The sequence below is a fragment of the Triticum aestivum genome, chromosome 6B (genome assembly GCF_018294505.1).
Source record: "Triticum aestivum cultivar Chinese Spring chromosome 6B, IWGSC CS RefSeq v2.1, whole genome shotgun sequence".
NCBI classification, from domain to species: Eukaryota; Viridiplantae; Streptophyta; class Magnoliopsida; order Poales; family Poaceae; genus Triticum; species Triticum aestivum.
In genome coordinates, this window is record NC_057810.1 from 533,264,759 (window position 1) to 533,284,451 (window position 19,693).

A 19,693-nucleotide genomic window follows, 5' to 3' on the forward strand; every position below is an offset into this window, starting at 1 on the left:
AGTTGGAATAAACGCTTTGATAGTGTGATCAAGGCATATGGTTTTATACAGACTTCTGAAGAAGCCTGTATTTACAAGAAAGTGAATGGGAGCTCTGTAGCATTTCTGATATTATATGTGGACAACATATTGTTGATTGGAAATGATATAGAATTTCTGGATAGCATAAAAGGATACTTGAATAAAAGTTTTCAATGAAAGACCTCGGTGAAGCTGCTTACACATTGAGAATCAAGATCTATAGAGATAGATCAAGACGCTTGATAAGATTTTTTCAATTATTACATACCTTGATAAGTTTTTGAAGTAGTTCAAAATGGAACAGTCAAAGAAGGAGTTCTTACCTGTGTTGCAAGGTGTGAAGTTGAGTAAGACTCAAAACCCGACCATGGCAGAAAATAGAAAGAGAATGAAAAGTCATTCCCGATGCCTCAGTCATAGGTTCTATAAAGTATGCTATGCTGTGTACCAAACCTATTGTATACTTTGTTCTAAAGTTTGGCAAGGGAGTACAATTTTGATCTAAGAGTAGATCACTGGACAACGGTCAAGAATATCCTTAGTGAGGACTAAGGAAATATTTCTCAATTATGGAGGTGATAAAAGAGCCCGTCGTAAAGAGTTACATGGATACAAACTTTTACACCGATCCAGATGAATCTAAGTCTCAATCTGGAATTCTGGATACATATTGGAAGTGGGAGCAACTAGCTAGAGTAGCTCCGTGCAGAGCATTGTAGACATAGAATATTTGCAAAATACATACGGCTCTAAATGTGACAGACCCGTTGACTAAACTTCTCTCACGAGCAAAACATGATCATACCTTAGTACTCTACGGGTGTTAATCACATAGCGATGTGAACTAGATTATTTACTCTAGTAAACCCTTTGGGTGTTGATCACATGACGATGTGAACTATGGGTATTAATCACATACATATGTGAATATTGGTGTTAAATCACATGGTAATGTGAACTAGATTATTGACTCTAGTGCAAGTGGGAGACTGAAGGAAATATGCCCTAGAGGCAATAATAAAGTTATTATTTATTTCCTTATTTCATGATAAATGTTTATTATTCATGCTAGAATTGTATTAACCGGAAACTTAGTACATGTGTGAATACATAGACAAACACAATGTCACTAGTATGCCTCTACTTGACTAGCTCGTTGAATCAAAGATGGTTAATTTTCCTAGCCATAGACATGAGTTGTCATTTGATTAACGGGATCACATCATTAGGAGAATGATGTGATTGACTTGAACCATTCCGTTAGCTTAGCACTTGATCGTTTAGTATGTTGCTATTGCTTTCTTCATGACTTATACATGTTCCTACAACTATGAGATTATGCAACTCCCGTTTACCGGAGGAACACTTTGTGTGCTACCAAACGTCACAACGTAACTAGGTGATTATAAAGGATATCTACAGGTGTCTCCGAAGGTACATGTTGAGTTGGCGTATTTCGAGATTAGGATTTGTCACTCCGATTGTCGGAGAGGTATCTATGGGCCCTCTCGGTAATGCACATCACTATAAGCCTTGCAAGCAATGTAACTAATGAGTTAGTTATGGAATGATGCATTACATAACGAGTAAAGAGACTTGCCGGTAACGAGATTGAACTACGTATTGAGATACCGACGATCGAATCTCGGGCAAGTAACATACCGATGACAAAGGGAACAACGTATGTTGTTATGCGGTTTGACCGATAAAGATCTTCGTAGAATATGTAGGAGCCAATATGAGCATCCAGGTTCCGCTATTGGTTATTGACCGAAGACGTGTCTCGGTGATGTCTACATAGTTCTCGAACCCGTAGGGTCCGCACACTTAAAGTTAGATGATGGTTATATTACGAGTTTATGTTTTTTGATGTACCAAAGATAGTTCGGAGTCCCTGATGTGATCACGGACATGATAAGCAGTCTCGAAATGGTCGAGACATGAAGATTGATATATTGGACGACTATATTCGGACACCAGAATGGTTCCGGGGGTTATCGGATGTATATCGGAGTACCGGGGGGTTACCGGACCCCCCCGGGGGGTTAATGGGCCTCATGGGCCCAAAGTGGAGCAGAGGAGGGGAGGCCGGGGCAGGCCGCGCGCCCCCTCCTCCTCTAGTCCGAATAGGACATGGAGGGGGGGGGGCGCCCCCCTTTCCTTCCTCTCCTCTCTCCCCTTCCTTCCCCTCTCATACTTGGACAAGGAACGGAGGGAGTCCTACTCCTGGTGGGAGTAGGACTCCTCCCTAGCGCGCCCTCCCCTGGTCGGCCGCCCCCTCCCCCCTTGCTCCTTTACATACGGGGGCAGGGGGGCACCTCTAGACACAACAATTGATCCTTGAGATCTATTAGCCGTGTGCGGTGCCCCCCTCCACCATATTCCACCTCGATAATATTGTAGCGGTGCTTAGGCGAAGCCCTGCGTCGGTAGAACATCATCATCATCACTACGCCGTCGTGCTGACGGAACTCTCCCTCGAAGCTCAGCTAGATCGGAGTTCGAGGGACGTCATCGAGCTGAATGTGTGCTGAACTCGAAGGTGTCATGCGTTCGGTACTTGATCGGTCGGATCGTGAAGACGTACGACTACATCAACCGCGTTGTGCTAACGCTTCCGCTTATGGTCTACGAGGGTACGTGGACAACACTCTCCCCTCTTGTTGCTATGCATCACCATGATCTTGCGTGTGCATAGGATTTTTTTTGAAATTACTACGTTCCTCCACACTCTCCGTGTCGTGCAAGCGTGAGGGATTTCCGTTGTAGGGTGTTGCAATACGTTCATGATACGCTTATAGTGGGTTGCTTGAGTGACAGAAGCATAAACCCGAGTAAGGGGGTTGATGCGTATGGGATAAAGAGGACTTGATGCTTTAATGCTATGGTTGGGTTTTACCTTAATGATCTTTAGTAGTTGCGGATGCTTGCTAGAGTTCCAATCATAAGTGCATATGATCCAAGAAGAGAAAGTATGTTAGCTTATGCCTCTCCCTCAAATAAAATTGCAACAGTGATTACCGGTCTAGTTATCGATTGCCTAGCGACAAATAACTTTCTCGTGACAAAAAACTCTCTACTAAAACTAACTTAGTTGTGTCTTCATCTAAACATCCCCTAGTTTATATTTGCATGCTCTTTATTATCTTGCAAACCTATCCTATAACACCTATAAAGTACTTCTAGTTTCATACTTGTTCTAGGTAAAGCGAACATTAAGCGTGCGTAGAGTTGTATCGGTGGTCAATAAAACTTGAGGGAATATTTGTTCTACCTTTAGCTCCTCGTTGGATTCAACACTCTTACTTATCGAAAGAGGCTACAATTGATCCCCTATACTTGTGGGTTATCACTCCACTTTATGGTTATCTCCTACCTTTGCTTTGTGCAAGCTATTATTGTGTTGTATCATTTGCTTGCTTGTGTTGGTGTTGTTGTTTGTGTCATATAGGTTGACAACCTATTTGTTGCTAAACCTAATCTGTTAAAAAAACTAAAAGTTGGTAGTTGCCTATTCACACCCCCTCTAGTCAACCATATTGATCCTTTCAACAATGAAGTGGCAGGAAGAGGAGGGTCCATGGGTGGGTCCAGCTTGTCAAGCGAATGTGGTAGACGACCCCCTCCTTTCCCTTTTTAGGAAGACGACCCTCCTCTGCCCCATTAGAGTAGTAGAAGAGTCTTTTGATCCACACAATTTAACTTAGATAAACATGAGAGCCCATTCAAATGCCTTGTGGCCAAACATGGACATATATACAATGTCGCGCGTGCTGACAATTTTGGCCCTACACATGATTAAAAGGGTTGGACTGGCCTTCGGCCCGCCACAGAACAAGGGCGACCCAAAAGCCAGGCTTTTTGGCCAGTCATGACACAACCCTTTTGATTGTGGGCCAAAGCGGCGTGTCCGGCACGCGTAGGTGAGGGGGCGACACGAGGGCCATATATTTAGCCCCCCTTATTTTCCAGTTCATGATTTAAAAAAAAACAATTCACAAGGCCCAAAAGCAATGTGGGCTGGCCCGCGGTCGTACCAGACCAGGCCGGCCTTTATAAGAGCATCTCCAACAGACCCCTTAAAAGCCAACCCTTAAAAACACATTCAAAGGGCCCTTTAAACGATTTTACGGTGCGAAACTGGGCCAAAAAGAACAGAAGCCGTACCACGAACTGTATGCGGAGCCATATAGCAAGCAATCGTCCCGCTCAGGCCACACTCCCCTTGGCCGCGCTGCACTTCGGCCATGCCTGCCCTCGCCCGTCGAGCCCCGGCCATGCACGCCCTGGCCCAGCCAGCCCCGCCTCCGCCGTGCTTCGCCCCGCCCCGGCCACGCTCGCTGTTGCCGCGCTCCGCCCAGGGCATGTCCGCCCTGCCGCGCCTCCCCCGCCCCGGCCATGCCTCTCTCGACCTTCTCCGGGCTGCCCCGCCTTGATTCAGGCCGCCGATGGCCTGCTCCACCCCGCTCGTGGCCGACCTCACCTTGGCGGTGAAGGTCGAGCCGACCACAATTTGGACCGGCAGCGACAAATTCCGGCGCGCGGCGACCTTTTATGATGTGCGACGACGAATTCCGACGAGTTCCGCGGCGACGCATCTGCTCCGACGAGGTTTGACAGTTTACGGGTTGAAACTGTATACTACCTTCCAACCTGTACATATAAGGTTCTCGCGGATGGATTCACGGTGCCCCTTAAAAATTTTAAGGGTCAATCGAACTTTAAGGGATCTGCTAGGGATCGGTTTTTTAACCGAAGCTGTAAATACCGGGTTTTTAGGCCAACTCCAGCGCACGACCCCAAGCAGACGTCCATTTGGTCTGGATTCTATCCGTTTGGGTAGGGCAATGGGTCGTGTCCGGCCATTTTCTGGGATGCGCTGCGCACGGCCGCATTTTGGCCGCATGCATTTTCTTTTCAAGTACATATATTTTATTTTCATCATTCATTTTCATACATGGAAGCACGTCACCAAATTTTGACTAAAATAACAAGACCAAAGAACACAACAACCATAAGAAGACATTTTAGAAGACAACCAACTTCCATAACTGCTCCCGTAAGTTGGATTAGTGCCTTCTCGATGCATTCATTGTTGATCTGCGGAGGCTCGACCTTGCATGCTTTTTTCTTCTTCGAGTCTAAAGAAGTAGATGTTGCTTTCTCACATCTAGTCGCATGGCTAGCCTCTATTCGAGCAACAAGTGCACTAGTCTCATCTCTAGCCTCTACTCTATCAATATATCGATGTACTCTTCTTCCCAATACCAAAAGTTGCATTCATTCTACACAATAAAATTTTAAGTTAGCACAACTAAAATCCGAGAGCGCAACCGAAGCTAAGTAGCACATACCCATCGGTTGAGCACTTGATGAACACCCATCCGGGATGCTCCGACGTTGTAGACACGCGACGCAAGACCTTCTTTGGGCAGTGGTCGCACTTAATGAGTGGCAAGGGTGCGCAGACGAGCTTTTGGGCCAACAACGAGCCAGGTCGATGGCCGTTCGTGTATCTGCCGGCGAACCGCTGACGGTGTAGAGCCGAGCGGCTAGAGGAGGAGTCAGTACCTGCATGCGGCATTGTGGCCTTGCCAGGGCCTCCCGGCTCGATGCCCGGCCAGTCCATGGCACAACGCGGCCTCTCGCAGCTGGGCGAACTCAAGTCCGTCCGGATCCGCTCCAAATCCGACCGTCGGGAGCGCAAATCAGGTGGTCGTTGTTGGGTAGCTCGAGTCGTCGAGGGCTGCGACAAGGGTTGGGCCGAGCTGCACATCGGCAATGGCAGAGGCGGTGGCGGCGAGGGACGAGAGTGGCGGGGGGTGCGGCTGGAGTGCTCGGTGGAGAGAGAGGGGGGGGGTGGTAGAAAAAGGGAGGCCTGTGCCACTGACGGGCGGGCGCGGCCTGGCTGTCCGCGCGGTGTCCGTTTCACCTCAAAGATGGCCCAAACTTGGGCCAGGGGTAGATCAAAAACGGACAAAAATCTGTTTACGCCAGCGCGTTGGGCCGTCTGATATGTACGTTTTGCCCTAAACGGACATACCCGGACAGGATGGGGTCTTACGCCGAAGTTGGCCTTACGGAGTTGGCCAGACATTCGGGCCGGCATGGCACCCTTTTACAGCCGGGCCGTGCCTCTGTGGCCCGTCGGCCAGCCTCGCTCCGTCGCGCCGAGAGCGCGGCAAAAGACCGGCACCAGACCGGCCAGGGAGCGGGAAACGAAAACGGGAAACCACACCACGTTCCCCAGCACCCAGTCGGCCGCCGCCCTCGATTTTGGGCGTTTTCCGCTTTCCCACCCTGCCCGTTCCCCATTTCCCCTATCCCGCCGCGTGCGACAGTTCGTCTCGCCCCCCCTCCGTTTCAAACCCCCAAAATTTCCCTCCTCTCCTCCCTTCCGCCGGGCAATTCGCCCGCCTTTTTGATCCCCCGCCAGGCCACCGCCTCGATTAGTCTCCCCATCTCCCCTCCAATCCCCTAAACAATCTTTCGCCTTCCGATTTCCCCCCCAATTTCCGCGGCTCCCCTCTCCCCCATCTCGCACCAACCTCTCCGTCCGCCACCTACCCCTGCCAAACCCTAGCCGGCGATTGCTGCCCAACTGATGGCGGACGACGCCGCCGCCGCGAGCTTGAGCCAGCCCTCCCCCGCGAAGGTGAGATTCGATTGCCCGGTCTGTTCGTTTTGGTGTTTGATTTGTTCGGGGTTTCGAACTCCCCGGCAAGTCTCGTTATCAGATTTTACCTCGCGCGCGACGACTCGGTCCTTAGCAGCCAGCTCAGGGTGAGATTTGTTTTTGCGCGCGGTTGAATCTCGAATCCCCGTCGGAGTGGCGGTTGTTTGTGGGCCTGGGAATCCGGATTTGGTTAATCAGCGCCGCCATTTTTACTAGCTAGTGGTCGTTGTTGCTCTAGTAGACGGCTATCATGACGATGATCATTTTGTTTGGTCAAAATGTTTTGACGCGATGGGCTGCTTGTAGTTGCGTGAATTAGAATGGTGATAATTTTGGTCTCCCTTTAATTCGAGCCTTCTGCTGTGCCGTATTTGTGGTAAATATGTCAATACCTTTCATAAAGGGAGTACCTAGAACTCATCTAGATGAGATATAATTTGGTCTCATTCACTTTGAAAACAAGAACAGATACAACCCACGTCAGCACACACGCATCTTATAGCATCACATCCAATGACTATAAAAGGTGAATGAGACCAAATTATATCTCATCTAGATGAGTTCTAGCAAAACTGTTTCATAAAAGTTAGCTTTATAGTATCGTGCCATGTAAATGCAGATCTGACGGTAAGGATTTTTTTTTCAGGGCGACATCTTGAGAGAAAATGGGGATGAGAAAAGTAAGCAGTGCCAACCATTCTTCTCCATGTGCCAACCGCTTCAGACTGTTGTAAGATAATGAATAATGAATTATGCATATGCCTGATCAAATTTGTACAATATATTTTGCTATCATACACAAAACCCTAATTTGGTCATGTCGGTCCTCCCTTATGCTTAACAGAGCTATTCAAATTCTTGGGATAGCATTTGTGCTCCTGCAGCAACGGAACCTTGTCAAACTGTGAGCTAGAAGCTACTGCTACCTTCATATTTAGTGCAAATGTGTGATATTGAATTTTTGTAGTTCTGATGGTGTGCATTTTCTCTGGCACAGAGCGGCTTGGATTCAGTGGATGATGATTACATGCCAAGTGCATCTTCTTTTCCTGATAGCCAGCAGCCCCATTCTGAGGTATGTTCTCCCCCACAGGCCTTTATTCAAGGGTTTGATTTTCCAGTTAGTCTGTTCGAATTCCTGTGATGGCGATGTTTGCTAAGTGGTGTCTATCAATGTGCTGTTTCAGAGCATTTCTGCTATAGTAGATGAATCAAACAAGTTATGTTCACCACCTTCACCTACGGATAAGGAATGTGATGTGGAACAACTTCAGCTGGAATCTGAGGAATTATTGGTATGCCATTTGAACCTTGGCAATTTTTGTGTGGCTTTCTCCAGGGAATTTTACAGTGACTTGCCTCATTTTCTGCCATCTATTAGTTGAAACTTGTAACAGTTGCATATATTATATTCTATTTGAAAGTCCTATAATTGACATCTGGCATAAATTCAAATTTAATTAAGTTCTGCACACTGGAACTTTCTGTAACTCGGCCACTTACAAGCCTTTTATCTAAAATCAGTTTTCCTGAATTTTGGCAGTTCACAAGATTTAAAGCTTGTGCTGCCAAAACCTATTACCATGTGGCCAGCTCATATGCAATTTAATTACATATGATATCCTGAATTTAGTTGTATGTGGCATTCCTGCATGGAGTCCTTTTGTATGTAACAGTTCTCTAACCCTGTCTTCTGTTTTGGTGATTGCTATTTTAGGATGACTCAGGTGTGCTAGATGGGGAAACAAGGCAGCAGTTAGAACCCCTTACCACACATGAACCCAGTTCTGTTGTAAGTTTTTCACTTTGTACATCTGCATTTCTATCTAAAGTCTTCATGGAGCATGTGATTCTATTATGTGTGCTTAATGATATACATAATAAACTGTGGTTGGGATATGTTTGTCAAATGATGTTTTTTTAGGTGTATAACATTCCCTACTTTTTTTGTTGGTACTGCTGCAGGATGAAATCAAAAAATGGGGGGCAGATACTAAGCAGCACTCACCACCCCGTCATAACACTAGGCATTGGAGCTCAGATGTAAGTGGCCTTCTATTATCTCACTGACATTTATCATGCAATATTTCAGATTAGACCTTTCCTTGCATTGTTTGTGACAATTGTACTGACCGCTTGTGCTTAACAGCGTGCTCTTGAACCTTCTGACAATGAAAATAAGCCGCTCTCCTTGTTTTTTTCTCGCTTCAGACAACCCCAGTCAGTGGTATGCAATATATTCTTTGCCAAGTTTTGATACGCCAGTGTCATGTTTTGTTTTTTATTCGTTCTTAAATTGTTACAAAATATTCTCCATGTGCAGGGAGCTGGTCTTCGGAATATGGGGAACACATGCTTCTTAAATGCAACTCTTCAGTGTATCACTCATACTGTCCCACTTTTTAAGAAGCTCCGCTGCACCGACCACTCTACTCCATGCTCATGTATGGATAGTTTCTGATAATCATTTTAATTGTGTGAAAGTGTTCTGAATCTTTTTTATTTTGCTTTACATGATTTGTTCTATTTGATACCATCCAGATGATGAAGATGGGTTCTGTTCCTTTTGCGCCCTTAAAGAACACATCGAAGAATCAGTTCGAAGGTCTGGAGCTGTTTTAGTGCCAGCAAGGTTCAAAGATAATTTAAGCAGTATCCTTTGCTTTTGAGTTCTATGCCTTATCTATTAATTTCATCTCAAATTAGTGCTGTCAGCATTCATGGTCATTTTCCCTGATTTTGCACCCTGAAATGTGCATGCTTTCTCTTGACTTTATATTAAATTCTTACATCTTGCTACTGTTCAAAGTATTGCCATTTTGGTGACAATGCTATGAATTTTGTTGGATTCCTTGACTAAGACTTGCCAGAATTATCGTCAGATTTTAGACCAGGACAGCAAGAGGATGCACATGAGTTCCTTCGTTGCTTGCTGGATAACTTGCACAAATGCACCCTTGATCCCAAGTCAAAGGGGAAGCCCTCATCTTTTGATGAGGAAAGTATTGTCAAACAGGTGTTTGGTGGTCGGCTTAAAAGCCAGGTATGTACTCTGTCATTGCATATTTACTTCTCTTTACGGTTGTCTTTCACCTAATGCTATTCTTCTTGCATAGTTGACATGCCGTGATTGTGGTCACTGTTCGGAGACATTTGAGCCCTTCCTGGATCTCAGCTTGGAGATTGATCAGGTTGATGACCTTGTTGCTGCTTTGGAATCTTTTACCAAGGTGGAGCAAGTTGGTGATGATGAGAACAAGCTCACCTGTGAAAGTTGTAAAGTTCAAGTTTGCAAGGATAAGCGGCTTGTGCTTGATAAAGCACCTGATGTCATCGCATTTCAACTCAAGCGCTTCACCACCCTCGACAATTCCATTGAAAAGATTGACAAACATGTGGCATACCCATCAGAACTTGATTTGAAGCCATTCCACAATAATCCAGACAAGGAGGTTAGTCTTATGTTATTCTCTGCTGGTAGGCTTACCATGAAGACATGTTTTGATGTTTTGCTTGTATTTTCATATGCTTCAGGAACTAAAGTATGATCTTTATGGTGTTGTTGAGCATTCTGGCTTACCTAACTATGGCCATTATGTGTGCACTATTCGTTCTTCACGAAGCACCTGGCACTTGATGAATGACTCCAATGTAGGTGCCATTAGTTGCTCTTGCTTTTATGAGACACATCTTTTCACCTTGTAATAATCACACTTGTGTTGCAGGTTGATTCTATTACTGAGACATGTGCACTAAACCAGGAAGCATATATACTCTTCTATGTTAGGCAGGGCATGTTTCCATGGTTCTCAAGTTTGCTAGAGGAGGCTAGGAGTGGTGCATCTCCTGTGTCAGTTTTGGATAATATAGATGCAGACTGTTTAACATCCAGTAATAGAAGTCCTGGCGATAAGTTTGAGATTGGTGAAACAAGTGAATGCAAAACATCTCTCCTTGCCGAGGAACCAACTAAGAGATATTCAGTTGATGCTTCCAGCAGCACAAACAAAAAAGAAGAAACCACTCCACTCAGAATCAGTCCACTCAGAGCATCTTTCCAAGATGATGTGGGGAGGAGGCATGCCCCTAGTCCTACAAAAATCACCAATCTGGAGAGACCATCAACTCCACCTCCACGTCCCAAGCGACCGATATCTGTTGATGACATTGAGGTGTTTAAGTTTGAGGAATTTGGTAAGGTTTTATTTTCAACTACAAACATCTGCCTTATGTTATGCAAACAAGTGCTTTGCAGTACAATCCCTGGTGCATCCTCAATTTAGGATCTGGTTGTCATAGTATACATATAACATGAACAAACTGCTGAGAATGTGGTTCTAGTTCCATAACCCTGTCTGTTCATTATGTTACATGCTATTCCAATTTATATTTTAGTTTATTTTGAAAAAGAAGAAGAATTAATGGTTCCTGTACTGTATGTCTCATTTGCAGATGACAAGGACACTCCTCTGATGCCAAAGTCTGAGCATCAACCGAAGGTGAAGAAACCGAAGGCTGCTTCTGCATCTAAATCTGTGAAGGGCCCTTGTGTGGACAAAAATGCAACACGGTTGATGAGGGGCATGCCATCCGCACGAAGAAAAGGCTTGCTGGACTGCATGATCTCACAGCAGAATGTTGTGCAGGAGCCCCGCAGGGGCTCTCGAAGTGACCCTCTTGGCAAAAAGAAGAGGAAGCTGGACACCAACTCGGTGGCAGTTCTCCAGTACTAATTATTTATTCTAGTCAGGTTCGAATGTCTAAAATCCTTTTGCTGTACGTAGTTTCCAATCCATCCCTTTTCTCGGGGACCAACTCAGGATGCAATAGAGCTTAAGAGTTTAGGCTAAGATTTTCCTTTCTGCTTTCTGATATGGAATTCCTTGCCCATATATATAAAATATCTTTTTTGCTTGAGTCACTGGCCATTTTGTTAGGCTTTGTTTGGTTCTAGGGATTCCCAGAGAAGAGAAGCACACCGTTGAAGTTAACCTGGTCCAGGCCCATGTGTCATTTTTTAGCAGCTTGTTTGACAGTCAATCCTGTACTGACAGTGTAATACACCAGTCACATACAGGCTGCACCGATACAAACTTTGTTTCTTTTCCTGGGAAAAATACTTTGGGGGAAACCTATTGCTAAGAAAAGTACTCTGGAAATGCTTGTCGGAGAAATGGATGTATCTGTATGTATGTACATCCATTTCTCTGACAAGTATTCTCAGATGGAGTGAGTAGCAAAGAACAACTTGGGGCTAAAGAAAAAACTATGAAGTGTAACGCAACTTTTATCACTCGCTTCAATTGAATGGAGCAGGGGCTGTGATGCTTTACAATTTAAAAAAACTTTTATCACCCAGCAACATGCATATATATATATATAGGTATATATATATATATTATATCCTAAATGAAAACTTGTTATTACTTTCTACTTCTACAAAGAAATCAACATGAGAGCACTCTCCCTGTATAATGGTGCACACACACTTTAAGAAAAAGAAAATATAGCACAGCTTTTACATTCGATGTACTTGAGGGAAGCCATGAAAGAGGCAGCTGGATACAGAAGCACATGGTTCTTCTCCAGGGAGCTCATGAGCTCTGGCTAGGCCCCCTGCAGCTGTTGCTGCTGCTGCTGCTGCAAGTTGACGAGCTTGTGGTATGCGCCATTCTTGTTCTCGACCAGGTGCTGGTGATCCCCCTGCTCGATGATCTTGCCGTCCTGGATCACCGAGATGACGTCGGCGTTCTTGATCGTGGACAGCCGGTGCGCCACCATCACGGTGGTCCGGTTCTTCATCACCCTGTCCAGCGCCTGCTGCACCACGCGCTCCGACTCCACGTCCAGCGCGCTCGTCGCCTCGTCCAGGAGCAGGATGGCCGGGTCCTTGACGATGGCACGTGCGATGGCGATGCGCTGCTTCTGCCCGCCGGAGAGCTGCACGCCGCGCTCCCCGACCTTCGTCTGGTACCCCTCCGGCAGCGAGCTGATGAAGGTGTGCGCGTTCGCCAGCTTCGCCGCCTCGATGACCTCGGCCTCTGTCGCGCCGTCCTTGCCGTAGAGGATGTTTTCGTAGATTGTCGTCGCGAACAGCGCCGGCTCTTGCTGCACCAGGCCGATGTGCCTCCTGAGCGACTTCAGCTTAAGCTTCTTGATGTCCTTTCCTGCAAAACCCACCATTGTACTTTGTTCAGCTCCGCTCATCTGGAACAGAAGCTGTCATGTTTGAAATTTGAACAGCAAAATACCATCGATCAAAACTTTTCCGGCGATCGGGTCGTAGAAGCGGAGGATGAGCGAAAGAACGGTGCTCTTGCCGGAGCCGCTCATCCCGACGAGCGCCATGCTCTTGCCGGCTTTCATCAGGAGGTCGAGCCCTTTGAACACGGCCACCTCCGACCTCGACGGGTACCGGAATTCAACGTCCCGCAGTTGGATCACTCCCTCCACCTTCTTGATGTCGTCGCCGGTATCGATCTCTACCTCGGTCTTCCTGTCCAGGATGTCGAACACCGAGGACGCCATCTGGTTCCCCTTGATGATGTCCGGCGCCATCGCCAGCGTCTCGCCCATTGCCAGCGCTGTCACTATGAGCACCATGAAGGACTTCATCACGGACCTGAAGGTGGCCAACTCCTTGCTCATCAGATGCGAACCGTACCTGAAATTTTCAGACATTTCACCAGTTGCTCTGGGAGTACAGCAAATTTAGACTGAGCTGGGCTGTGTTTCAGTAGCAATTCACTTACCATAAAGCCAGCGCATAGGAAGAGAAGAGGAAGAACTGAGAGACTCCATAGAAGACGCCGGCTCCCTGTCCTCGCCGGAAGGACCGCTTTCCGGGCTCCTTGAGCTCATCAGCGTAGAGCTTTATCACCTTCTCCTCCGCGCAGAAGGCGGCCACCGTCCTCATGTTGCTCACCGCCTCGGCGGCGAGCATGTTGGCCTTCAGATACGACTTGCCGAGGTTCCCTCCGTATCCTTTCATGAACATTTTCTGTTGCAGCACATCATAATCAAGATCGTTTCGTTAGGCCAAAGAAGTGTTGGACATGTGGCAGCTGATGAAAAATTAAGAAGCTGCGTTCACCTCACTGATGTGGCCGCTGACCATGAGGGGATAGGTGGCAAGCACGACCAGCGTGATCCTCCAGTTGAGTATGAAGGCAATGATGAGCGACGTGACGATCATGCCGACGTTCTGCAGCAGGATGGTGGAGCGGTCGACGACGATGGTGCGCACCAGCGTGGCGTCGGTCTCGAGCCGCGACGCCAGCATCGCGCTGGTGTGGCTGGTGCTGTCGAACCACCCGATCTCGTTCCGCAGGATGGCCGCGAACATCTTCTCCCGGACGCGCAGCGTGAGCCGCTCGCCCATGATGCCGAAGCTGAGGTGCTCGATCACGTGGAACACCACGGTGAGCACGGCGCCGCCGCAGAAGAGCGTGGCGATCTTGCGCACCTCCCTCTTGGTGGTCTCCCACCCCATGTAGTAGGACACCAGCGCCTGCGTCACGCCCAGGGCGAAGAGCGGCATCTGGGCGCCCGCCACGAACGCGCTGATGGTGCCCGACACGCCGAACACCCAGTCCGGCCGCACCATGGAGTAGAGCTTCTTCATGGACACGGGCTTCCCCTTGCTCTGCCCTTCGTCGTTCGCCTCCGCGGCGCCGTACCGGCTTATCGAGTCCTTGTCGGAGCGGAAGCTGCCACCCCTGCTCGTCCTTGACAGCTCCCTCGAATACTTGAAGCTGAAACCATGTTAAAAATGACTATTAGTTAGCTCACGCTGACCACCTGCACGAAACAATGTCGATGCCATGTACAGACACGTGCCTTAGTGGCCTTGTGATGCTTGTGCTGTGCGAGAAAGAGGGCTTGCGCTGAAGCTGAGCAGCCTCCTGCAGCTGGATCAGCGACGAGTAGGCGCTGAGAGGGTTGGCCATGAGCTGCTCGTGCGTGCCGGTCTCGACGATCCTCCCCCTGTCCACGACGGCGATGGTGTCGGCGTTCCTGATGGTGGACAGGCGGTGCGCGATCACCACGGTGGTGCGGCCGACCATGACGCGGTCCAGCGCCTCCTGCACGCTCTTCTCGGACTCGGCGTCGAGCGCGCTGGTGGCCTCGTCGAGGAGCAGTATGGACGGGTTCTTGAGTATCGCCCTCGAGATGGCGATCCGCTGCTTCTGCCCTCCCGAGAGCTGTATCCCGCGCTCACCGACCTGCGTCTCGTACCGCTCGGGGAGGTTGTTGATGAAGGTGATGGCCTCCGACAGCTTCGCCGCGTGGTTGATCTCGTCCGCGGTGGCGTCGCTCTTGCCGTAGAGTATGTTCTCCCGGATGCTCGTCGCGAACAGCGCCGGCTCCTGGTTGACGAGCCCGATCTGCCCGCGCAGCCACTTGACGTCCAGGTCCTTGATGTCGTGCCCGTCGAGGAGGACCGCGCCCGAGAGCGGCTCGTAGAAGCGCTCGATGAGGGAGACCACGGTGCTCTTGCCGGAGCCGCTCCCGCCGACGAGGGCGACGATCTTGCCGGCCGGGAAGTCCAGGCTGAGGCGGTCGAGGATGACCACGTCCGGGCGGGACGGGTACGCGAACCGCACGTCGCGGAAGTGGATGTTGCCCTCCACCGCCTGCAGCGTGCGGCCGGCCCTGGAGCTCCTCGTGTTCACGGTGCTCCTCTCGATCATCTGGAAGATCGGGTACGCCGCCGTCCTCGCCCGGAGGAACGTCGATATGTTGGGCGCCGCCTGGCCAAGCGACCTGCGCGCGTGCATTGTACATGATTGCCGTCCATTAGCCAGCAATAGCATGGTCGACATGGAGGTGAGAATGAGAAGGCCGTCTGTACTCACAGGCCGGCGATGACGACGTTGAGCATGGTGGTGAAGGACTCGCCGCCGTTGGAGATGCGCTTGTGGACGACGATGCCGGTGAACCAAACGAGCAGCGCCCAGGAGAGGAAGAGCACCGAGTGCATGGAGCCGAGGCCGAGGCCCTTGGCGAGGCCCCCGCGCTTGCCGTACTTGTACGTCCGCAGCAGCGCCTCCCGGTACGTCCTCACGGCCTTCTCCTCGCCGACGAAGGCCTGCACCGTCCGCACGTTGCCGATCACCTCCTCGGCGATCTCGCCGGCCTTGACGTAGGACTTGCGGACGCGGGCCATGAGGCCGATGGTGACGTAGGCGTAGGTGCCGCCGGCGATGGCGATGAGCGGGACGATGGCGAGCGTGACGAGGCTGATCTGCCACACGCGCGAGAAGCCGATGGCGAACCCGGCCAGGAACCGGCTGATGTAGTGCATGAAGTTGCCCACCTGCAGGACACGGACGCACGGCTTAATTTGTCAGCACGAACAAAATGTTCACCGAGACTGCAATGGTGAACTTGACCGGTCCACTGGTGAAGTAGCAGCAGCAGCTGGTGTGGTCATGCAAAAAATAAAAATAAAATACCAGCAGCTGGTCACGCTCGCCATCGTCCCGTTCATCGAGGTGTGAAGGCCTGCAGAAGGCCGTGCGATTAAGATCTGACGGTGAGCGATCCTTTCATGCCGGCCCACAGAGTATCATGGGGAGCAGAGTCCACAAGAACAGAAGCAAGATCGACGTGTACGTGACACGTTTATCAGCATGACCCCTAGAACTCTCCACGAAACAGAGAAATAATCTTTTTTTCTACTCTCTCCAATCCATATTTTTGTACCAAATCAACGACAATTAATATGGATCGGATGGAGTGTCATTTTTTCATGAATTACAATTACAATGAACAGTCCTTGCCAGAAAAAAAGAACAGCCCCCAAAGAAAAAGAATTACAATGGTGACAACTTATGGATCATATGTAGTACCCATAGCTTATTGATTAAATCGAACAATGTTGTCGCACACAAGTATATAAAAAAGACGTGTTATGTACACAAACTGATTATGGGTGTAAATTATACTTTCCGCATAACTTGGCGCAATAGTTTGTAACTTAGAAACCTCTGAAAATGTATCACATGTTAGAGAGGGTAAGTTCTATGTCTTTGCTTGGATTTTAATATCTTTTCTTTGTACTAGAACTTTTGAGAAACCTAGGAAAATGTGGAAAAAATGTAGTGACTATTTAATTTTCCACATTAGTCCGATCTTATGACAGGATCGGACTTCTAAACCCTCGTGTTTTGTAAAAACCAATCATCATAATATTAATGGGGAAAAACTACTAAACGTTGTCCATTTTTTCGAATAATTACCCGAAGGAGAACATTTCTACTTCGGAATTGCTGTTCGGATGGTGCATGTTTGCACGATAGCTGCACGACAGGGCAATCCAGCCGCTTGCTTGCACTTTGATACATGCATGGAGGATGCGATATATGCTGTCGTGCATGAATCGTGCACACAATGTCGTGTGTATAGCAGCGCTCTTTCTACTTGAAGGAGTGTATTCATTTTTGCCCTTGGTACGATCGTACGATTTTTTTATGGCTAGAGTGGCCCGTAAGACTGTAGAAAAGTGTTGAGAATTTTTATGACAGACAGTGATAGCCAGGTCATGATAGAGAACTCTTGCGATTGCAACATAAACCGTCCACTGGTCATAAATAAGCATGCATATATAGGTCGTGTGCCCAGATCAGATCAGGCCACTACAGTAGGACAGATGGGAATAGTGCGTGCGCGTTGAGCTCTATCTAAACAGTCGGTGGATCAAGACGTTCATTTATTGTGATCTATGTCAATCTGGAAAGAGAGAGACAGTCATGCATCAAATCACATTTATCTCTTTGCAGTATAGGAAAAAAATGTGGCAAGTAGAATAAGTAACGAGTTTCCCGCAGACAGTACAAATGAGTTGGAAATATGAATCTGGTGAAAATTCACATTTCACCGGACTGGAAAGTTTTAAATATTTTATCAAAGGAAGTTACTGGATGCATGGGAGAAGGCGTTGTACGTACGTACCGATGCAAAATTTAATGACAAATCAGCGCATTTGATTTTGAAAATCTTCATCTACTACTACTTTCCTTTTTTACGGGAGGAGAGATGCGTGTGCCTGAATATGATCGCAGCTGTGTCACGCACTCGCGCCTGACGTGAAATTCAGTTGGAGGGAACGCAAAGATGGGTGGAATTCGACGGGAAGTGTATCCCGTGACGTAGAATGCAATCTACACGACGGAGCTATAGTGGCATAGTAGTTCGATCGATGACTTGATCCCCCTCCCGCTGTCCTGCACCCGCAACGCCTTCAATGCCCTTCACCAACTCTCATAACTCCCCACCCTATCGACTGGAGTGAGCTCACCACCATCCCCGCTTCTCTCTCCGGCCGGCCGGTTTGGCATGGGCCGCGCAACGGCAAGAAAGGCGGCAGCACGCGCATGCATGGAATGGAGGAACGGGTGATCGTGCGTACGCACGTACCTTCTCGGAGATGGCGTCCTGGACGACGAGGACGTCGCTGGTGATGGCGTTGATGACCTCGCCGGTGGACGCCTCGGTGTCGAAGACGGCGATGTCCTGGTCCAGCATCGACCGCAGGTACGCCAGCCGCATCTTCGCCGCCTGCCGCTCCCCCGTGTGCATCCAGCACGCCACCTCTGCAGCAAGCAAGCGCATGGAGCCATGCGTGTGATGAGAGCACGTACTAGTAACATTTTGCGTATTTGTCTCCTCTGCACAGATGTGCATCCGGACAAGGTCAGCTGGGTTGAGAAGACGCGCTCACCGGTCCACGACGAGAAGAGTATGACCACGCCCAGGTACACGAAGTCCAGCGAGTACTGCAAAACGAAAACGACGGCCGAAACAGAAACAATGGTTAACCTACCACGGCCATCGTCGCTGGCCGGGTAATTGAAGGAGCCAACCAATGCCAGTTTGTGCATGGGGTACGTACCTTGGCGACGCGGCCGGAGACCATGGCGGGGAAGAAGGAGGCGATGCCGATGATGTTGATGAGCTTGCCGAAGAAGATGAAGAAGACGGGCACGGAGGCGCCGTGCGCGCACGCGCCCACCGAGCCCACCGCCATCAGCAGGTAGTCCCACCGGTCCGCGAACGAGAAGAGCTTCAGGAACGGCACCTTCTCCACCTTCTCCTCCGCCCCCGCCTTCTTTCTATCATTATTATCGCCGCCGCCTCCCGCCTCGCTCTGGTTCTGGCCGGCGCCGTGCACCGACGAGCTCATGTCGTCCTCGCTAGCTCCACGGCTGAGATCGATGGGTCGAGCCGTGCTCGTTCGTTGTGATTGAGACTGTGGGTGAAGAAGGATCTGCGCGTGTGTGCGTGGGAAGGTAGGGCTTTAAAGACTGGCTTGGACACCCGTTGGAGTGGTTGTAACTTGCCTCCATGTTAGCTGTGGGCGCGCCGTGCGCCTGCGTAGGTAGCCGTAGGCCACCGCCGAAGAGGCGATCCGCGTGGTAGAGCACAGCAGCTGAGCAGGGTCGAAGGGGTTCGGCAGTTAAACTCGATCGCTGCTAGGGCCACCGCGTCAGGCCCAAGCTGGTGCAGTGGTGGAGAGGATTTGTCTCAGAGCTGCCGTTGGATTCGGCTACAAAGTTACCCTCATGTCAGAGCTTCAGAAGTCTCTTCATTGCAGTTTACATGGCTGACCAGATTAATTAATATGCGTGCATTTTTACATATATAAAATGGAGGCCTTCTTCTTTGATTTTCGTGAAGGGTGTGGCTAAATCTCAGTGGATTAAGACTTTTTTTTTTGCGAGGGAGTGGATTAAGACTTAACCAAGTCTCAATCGAGCGACATAACAGAAATTGAAAAGAAATTTTTTCACGGATCTCAATGTAAGATCTCGTGGATATAGCATCGACTGAAACATAAATAAGTCTCAGTCGACTAAAATTTAGCAAGATTGTTTTGTTAAACTACAACTGGAAATCCATAACCAAAACCATCGAGACATTCTTTGCCCGCCTACCAAAAAAATCCATAGGCAGAAAATCATGCTTATATCCAAACCGGACGAAAATCCATCC

The 19,693-nt window shown here is 48.8% G+C and overlaps 2 protein-coding genes across 2 annotated transcripts; one reads left to right on the plus strand and one right to left on the minus strand.

Annotated features, from left to right (window-relative positions):
* Window positions 1-6,350: 6,350 nt before the first annotated feature.
* Window positions 6,351-11,614, plus strand: LOC123137837 (ubiquitin carboxyl-terminal hydrolase 21). Its single transcript, XM_044557682.1, has 15 exons — window positions 6,351-6,676; window positions 7,344-7,427; window positions 7,542-7,601; window positions 7,695-7,772; window positions 7,885-7,992; window positions 8,415-8,489; window positions 8,663-8,740; window positions 8,847-8,924; window positions 9,021-9,141; window positions 9,239-9,349; window positions 9,568-9,740; window positions 9,814-10,149; window positions 10,232-10,348; window positions 10,423-10,891; window positions 11,150-11,614. The coding sequence occupies exons 1-15, from the start codon at window positions 6,626-6,628 to the stop codon at window positions 11,428-11,430; spliced, it is 2,220 nt and encodes a 739-aa protein (XP_044413617.1). The 5' UTR covers window positions 6,351-6,625; the 3' UTR covers window positions 11,431-11,614.
* A 359-nt stretch (window positions 11,615-11,973) lies between these two features.
* Window positions 11,974-19,269, minus strand: LOC123137835 (ABC transporter B family member 2). The gene is made up of 9 exons (XM_044557681.1): window positions 18,594-19,269; window positions 18,423-18,477; window positions 18,119-18,294; window positions 15,556-16,016; window positions 14,537-15,463; window positions 13,791-14,451; window positions 13,450-13,697; window positions 12,949-13,361; window positions 11,974-12,864 (listed from the first exon to the last, which is right to left on the minus strand). Exons 1-9 carry the CDS (start codon window positions 18,882-18,884, stop codon window positions 12,305-12,307), a joined length of 3,792 nt encoding a protein of 1,263 aa, XP_044413616.1. The 5' UTR covers window positions 18,885-19,269; the 3' UTR covers window positions 11,974-12,304.
* Between the last annotated feature and the right edge of the window lie 424 nt (window positions 19,270-19,693).